The following is a 6,293-nucleotide window of genomic DNA, read 5'->3' as shown; positions in this document are numbered from 1 at the left end:
CTCTAACCGCTAGACCCCACTCCCCTCCCAGAGCCAGGGATAGAACCCAGGAGTCCTGGATCCCAGCCCCCTGCTCTAAAACACTGGGGCCCCAATCCGGGCCAGGAGCTCTGGTGCTAAAGGTTGTAACGGCGAGTGTCAGGGGTCACGGTTTGGAAGGGCTTCAGTTCTGACCTTCCCCTTAGGGGTCTCCCTCATTCCTCACCTGTGTGGATCTCACCGGGGGTCCCCTCAGCCTCAGGCGATAGGAGATCAGGGCCCCACGGCTCTTCCCCTCGCTCCATCCACCTCACGTCGGCCTTGGGGAGGGGGAAGCCTGGAGAGAAAGATGGGGAGACGGTGGAGTCAGTGGGGCCAGAACCCAGCTGGGGTCAATGGGCCCTCGCTCCATTGGAGTCAGTGGGGCAGAGGAGGATGGTGGGATACCATTGGAAGGTCCTAGCCAGGGATGTGATGGAGGTGTGATGGCTCAGAGGTCTGTCACCAGCGTGGGGTGTCTCTCTGAAAACTCTGCTCGAGCTCAGCCATCAGATATGGGCTGGATGGAGGAATCATTCGGTGGGAACTTCTGGCCTGGGTTAGGTGGGAGGTCAAAGCAGATGGTCCCCAGGAGCAGGTCCCAGCTGGAAGACCAGACCAGCTCTGTAATTCTGCGGCATGGCGCCCCTCGTCCACCGGCAGCACGCGCCTGCTCTTCGCCTGGAACGATAAAAGGCCCCTCATTGAGCAGCTGGGCTCAGACAGCACCCGGCGCGACGGGCCCCAATCTCAGTCAGGTGGGGAGAAGTCTGTGCAGGCACTAAGTAGCATTCATTAAATAATTAGTCTGACATGGTCTAAGGTGGTATTTAGAAGGAGCAGAGATCAGAATCCAGCCCTGCCCCCATTGTAATCAGGAGTGACTCCGGATTGACCCCAGAGGAACTGAGATCAGAACCTGACCAGGGCCGGCTCCAGGGTTTTTGCCGCCCCAAGCGGCGCAAAAAAAAAAAAAAAAACCGCGATCTGCGGCGGCAATTCGGCCGGAGATCCTTCGCTCCGAGCGGGAGTGAGGGACCGTCCGCCGAATTGCCGCCGAATAGTTGGACCTGCCGCCCCTCTCCGGAGTGGCCGCCCCAAGCACCGGCTTGGCAACCTGGTGCCTGGAGCCGGCCCCTGTCCCTCTTGCAGTCAGGAGTGACTCTGGAGTGATGCGGTGCGGGGAGCTGAGATCAGAATCCAGCTCTGCCCTCATTGTAATCAAGAGTGACTACAGACTGACCCCAGGCGAAACTCGGCTCTGCTCCCACTGCAGTCAGCGAGTGACTCTGGATTGACCCCAGGGAGCAGAGATCAGAATCCAGCCTTGCCCCCTTGGTAATCAGGAGTGACTCCGCATTCACCGCGGGGGAGCTGAGATCAGAACCTAGCCCTGCTCCCGTTGCAGCCAGGGGTGACTCCGGATTGATGGGGGGGGGATGACATCTGCCCGCCCCCCCCGCAGCTCCCAGCCCGGACTCACCGCTCCGCGGGGCGGGGGTGGCGCTGGCCCTTTAAGAGCGCCCCGCAAAGCAGCAGGGGGGTGTTGAGATTCCCCCGCTCCCGGGCTCGCCCCCGCTGGGGAATGGGAAGGGCCCTTCATTGTGACGTCACAGCCCCCTCCCAAAAGGAAGGATGCTGCAGAGCTCTATGGTTTTAACCCCTTTGTGTCTGGAGGGAAATTGCCCAGCGAGCCCGGACGCCTGGGTTCTCTCCCCGGCTCTGGGAGGGGAGTGGGGACTAGTGAGTTAGAGCAGGGGAGGGGCTGGGAGCCAGGACTCCTGGGTTCTCTCCCCAGCTCTAAGAGGGGAGTTGGGGCTGGTGGGTTAGAGCAAGGGAGGCTGGGAGCCCGGACTCCTGGGTTCTCTCCCTGACTCTGGGAGGGGAGTGGGGGCTGGTGGTCAGAGCACGGGGGGGGGGGGGGGCCGGGGCGCCGGGGTTCTCTCTCCCCGGCTGGGGGGGGGGGGGAGTGGGGTCTAGGGGTTAGAGCCAGATGCCCGTGGTGCTCCCACCAATTTACACCAGCTGGGGCCCTTTGACTCCCATGGTCACAGGGGGTCTGGCTGCCTGGCACAGGAGACTGATGTAGGTGGGATCGTGACATGGACGTATTTCTGGGAAACACAAGGAGAACAGATTTATGTGGGTGTCTATTATTTATTATCTGTATGAAATTGACAGCTACAGACCAAGATCATGGCCCTGTCGGGCCGGGCATTCCTCCCCTCCCCCCACCGAGATCAGTGCCCCCGTCGTGCCGGGCGCTCACAGCCCCCCGCCCCAAGCCGAGATGAGGGCCCCGTCACGCTGGGGGCTGCAAAGATCCCCCCCGACCAAAATCAAGGCCCTTTTGCACCAGGTGCGGCACAGACACCCCCCGCAATGAGATATGGGGCCCTGTCACGCCGGGCGCGGCCCAGACACAGTGTGAGCACCCGACCCTGGCCCGAAGAGCTTCCTGTCGAACGCAGGATCCATCTCCCCATTTCCCAGCTGGGCAAACTGAGGCCCAGCAGGCTGCAGTGCCGTGGGCCATGCAGGGAGCCCCCGGCAGAGCCAGGGAACAAAGCCGGTGTCTCCCCAGCAGCGTTGGGGCGGGGCGTGCGGTAGCTAATGGACCGGAGACGAGCTCCGCGTACGATGCTGGGGTGAGGAGGGCCGATGCGATGCTTGGATATCTCCCGCTGCGGATTCCCCTTTACAGCTCTGAAACAGCGCTGGAAAAACTGGCCTTTGCTAGACATTCCCGGTGGAGTTTTTAACCGCGGGGGAGCCGAACCGTGGGCACTAACTCATGGCAGACTCCGAGCAGGAGCAGGTCCAGGGAAACCCGAGGCCTGGTGCCCAGGCTGTATCCGCTGGCCCTGGTTAAAGATACTTCTTTTCCTAGCGTGGAGGCAGCCCTATTTTTCCACGCTAGACCTTTCCCCCTCACTGACCGCCGGTTAACCCCAGGGACACGCCCCGTGCTTAGAGACCACGCGGCTCAGTCCTGTGGGTTGCTGTAGGGTCGGCGGCAAATATTCAGAGACTGGATGGAGTAGGAGCAGCGAAGTTATTTTCTCTCGGCATTTGGCCGCTGCTGGAATCCTGTGCCCAGTTCTGGTGCCCACTATTCACAAAGGACGTTGATAAACTGGATTGGGGTCAGAGAAGAGCCAGAGAACGATTCAAGGATTAGAAACCTGCCTTAGAGTGAGAGACTCCAGGAGCTCGAGCTGTTTAGCTTAACTGAGAGAAGGTTCAGGGGTGACTTGAGCCTCCCTACAAGGAGAAAAGAAATTGGATCCTCGAACGTTCGTCCGTCTAGCAGACTCCTGGGTACGATCCCCAGATCTTCCAAGGCGTCCAGTCAGGCTCAAAGAAGGCTGGGATCTTTATGAGGACAGCAAAGCGCTATGCATTTTGGGAAGGGCTATTAAACCTTCATGGTTTGAGGCAAGCTCTAGCTATGAAAGGCGAGGAGGAGACCAAATGCGGAAGGTGAATTTTCCCAGAGCTGTGGGGTTCTCACACCTTCATCTGAAGCTGCTGGATTTAGCCTGTTTCGGAGAGTCGGCTTAGCTGGACCTTGGTTCTGACTCCAGCTGGGAAAACCCAAACTCACACGCAGAGCGGGACAGAGGACGGATGCTTTTCGTTTGTCGGCCATTCTGAAAAATCGGGGGGTGCGGGGGGAAATGGTTTCAGGTTGAACGGAACATTTTTTGGTGAATTGACAAGTCCACAACAATCATCCCTGGGACCCAAAACGTATCAGTTTTCAGCCCTTTTTTCCCTACTTTTTTTTTTTTTTTTTTTTTTTAAAGAACAGAAACGGAACATTCAAAAAAGTTGTTTCCGGGTCAAAAAATGGAAACGTTTTGGCTTGGGAAAAATGTTTCAATTCAATTTGGAGCACGTTTCTGGAAGCAAATGGAAGGAAACTTTGAAAGAAAAAAGATGGAATTGAAAACTGGAAACATTTTATTTTGCAATGGTCAGAAGGAAACCTTTTGTTTCAATTCCGTTTATTTCAGCCTCCCTGGTGGTCCCTCCTCCGCTCCCCCCCCCGGTGAGCAATAAGTGTCCCTCGCAGGCTGCGGTTTAGGCCAAACAAGCCAAGCTCCTGGCTCTCCAGTCGCCTGACCCTCACAGCGGTGTCCTTCTCTGCACCTGGTCCTTCGTGCTTCAACGTGGGGAACCCGAATTGGACACAGGATTCCAGATGAGGTGGGATCAATATTTCCTGATCTCGGCAGGAAATATCTCACCTCACTCATCCTAGGATTGCTTTGGCCTCTTTCCCGGCCGCATCCCACTGGTGGCTCATTGTTGTCCTGCAATCGACAAACGCACCCACATCTTTCTCCTCCCATGTCATTCCAACCGAGAAGCCCTCGCCCCCAATTTAGCGCAGCCTTTCTCGGTATTAGTCCCTAAGGCTACGACATGGCATTTTGTCCTATTACATTTCATCCCCTTCCTATTACTCCTGTGTCTCCAACTCGTCCTCCACCGTATGGATGAGGTGCACCCCCAATTTGTGTGTCATCCGCAAATTTCATTAGCGTATTCCTATTTTTTGTACCAGGGTCATTAAAGTTCTGATCCAGGTCGGCCAATCCGATCTCCCATTCTGGTTCTGGCCATTATTGGAGAGGAGAGGATGTTGGATGGCCCTTGGACCAGTCTGGCCAATCCTATGTCCTGTTTGGTTCTGGCCATCATGGGTGACAGGAGGCTAGGCTCAATGGTCCTTGGTTCTGATCCAGCCTAAAACTGGACCTCTAAGAGACGTGTTCTAGCTAAACCACCAGATATGGTCTGGATGTGGGAGTCATTGGGTGCGGAGTCATACAGCTGACATGGTCCCTGAGGCCGGGCTAGATGGGCCCCTCTAGGTGGCCCTCCATAATGACCTCCTTCAGGCTGTGTGGGTCCTGCGGTGCCTCACCAAGTGGGAGCTCTGCCCGAAGTTCTTGCCGCACTCTGGGCAGCCGTAGGGACGCTCGCCAGTGTGGGTGATTTGATGGCGCACCAGGTCGGAGCGCCAACGGAACTTCTTCCCGCACTGGCTGCACCCGTAGGGCCGGTCCTTGCTGTGGGAGGCCCGGTGCCTGGCCAGCTCGGAGCTGTGGTAGAAACTCCGGCTGCATTGGTGGCAGCGGTGGGATCTCTCTGCCCCGTGGATTCGCAGATGACGAGTGAGCTGGGAGCCCCGGGAGAAGCTCTTCCCGCACTGCGGGCACTGGTGAGGTTTCTCGCCAGTGTGGGTCCGCTGGTGAGCCATGAGGGCAGAACTCTGGCGGAAGCTCCGGCCACATTGGGGGCAGAGGTGAGGCCCCTGGATTGGATGGGAGCCAGACACGGCATCAGGGTCATGGGCATGCTGAGTGAGTTCCCTCGGCGGCTGGGGGACATCAGCCCTACCCTGACTCCCAGGGCCCCTGTCCCCATCGGATTTTGGGGGGCAGGTGCTGGGCACTTTGGCCTCCTTTGGACTTTTCTGCTGCGGATTCGCCTCCTCCATTATGGCTCCTGCTGAGAGATGAGGAATAGAGACCAAGAGTGAGGTGACACGAGACAGTGAGACGGTACCTACTTGCCATACCCACAATCCCCTGCCCCGCGACGCCTGCCGTCCTTACCCACAATCCCCTGCTCTCCCTACCCACAGTACCCTGGGGCTGGTGCTAACCCCCTTCATGTGGCTCTGTCCCCCTCAGCCAGCCCTCCCAATGCCCCCAATGCCCCCCACCGCCCTCTGCATACTCACAGTGCCCCGCTGTCCCCCCATCCCCGTGGGACCCCTCCGCTCCCAGTGGTGCTTTGTCCTGGAGGTGTTACCCCCAGCACTCCCATCCCCTTCATACCCGGGGGCGGCTGGGGCTCCTCCTTGGGGATGCAGGGTAGCTCGGGGCCGGGCCGGCTCAGTGTCGCCCCCTCCTGGGGACGGAGCAGCGGGGGCAGGGGAGTTTCCCATGATGCTCCTGCACACGGCGTCTCCTCCATGCTGGGTTTTTCCACCTTCACCCGCACAGTGACCTGGGAAGAAAAGGAAGGCGTCATGGCGGAAACAGGGGGTGGGGGGTGAATAAGGGGGCAGGGAGTGGGGGTGACAAGGGGAGACCCCTGCGCTCCACAGAGTTACACAGCCATGGGGAGCATGGACCATCACTCATTTCCTGGCGGCGCTGCAAAGGCTCATGGGAGTCACAGAACAATACCCCGACTCTGCCATTGCCATACCCACAATGCCCTGGGGGAGGCACCTGGCCTGACCTCCCGCTCGC

The 6,293-nt window shown here is 58.6% G+C and overlaps 2 protein-coding genes across 3 annotated transcripts in view; one reads left to right on the top strand and one right to left on the bottom strand.

Moving 5' to 3' along the window:
* Nucleotides 1-3,812: 3,812 nt before the first annotated feature.
* Nucleotides 3,813-6,266, bottom strand: ZSCAN10 (zinc finger and SCAN domain containing 10). Of its 2 annotated transcripts, none has more exons than XM_026658307.2 (2): nucleotides 5,874-6,266; nucleotides 3,813-5,541 (listed from the first exon to the last, which is right to left on the bottom strand). In XM_026658307.2, the coding sequence occupies exons 1-2, from the start codon at nucleotides 6,067-6,069 to the stop codon at nucleotides 4,925-4,927; spliced, it is 813 nt and encodes a 270-aa protein (XP_026514092.1). In that variant the 5' UTR covers nucleotides 6,070-6,266; the 3' UTR covers nucleotides 3,813-4,924. The 2 variants fall into 2 exon arrangements, with proteins under 2 accessions (XP_026514092.1, XP_026514093.1); XM_026658308.2 differs by having other exon boundaries at nucleotides 3,813-5,538.
* Nucleotides 6,068-6,293, top strand: part of PAQR4 (progestin and adipoQ receptor family member 4) — a 40,724-nt gene continuing 40,498 nt past the window's right edge. Inside the window, exon 1 of the mRNA XM_026658303.1 lies at nucleotides 6,068-6,083. Within this exon, the coding sequence (XP_026514088.1) occupies nucleotides 6,068-6,083 (16 nt within the window). The remainder of the gene's footprint in view (nucleotides 6,084-6,293) is intronic.

The sequence above is a fragment of the Terrapene carolina genome, unplaced genomic scaffold, assembly GCF_002925995.2.
Source record: "Terrapene carolina triunguis isolate 2854851 unplaced genomic scaffold, T_m_triunguis-2.0 Scaffold423, whole genome shotgun sequence".
NCBI classification, from domain to species: domain Eukaryota; kingdom Metazoa; phylum Chordata; order Testudines; family Emydidae; genus Terrapene; species Terrapene triunguis.
This window is presented reverse-complemented; position numbering and strand designations above follow the sequence as displayed.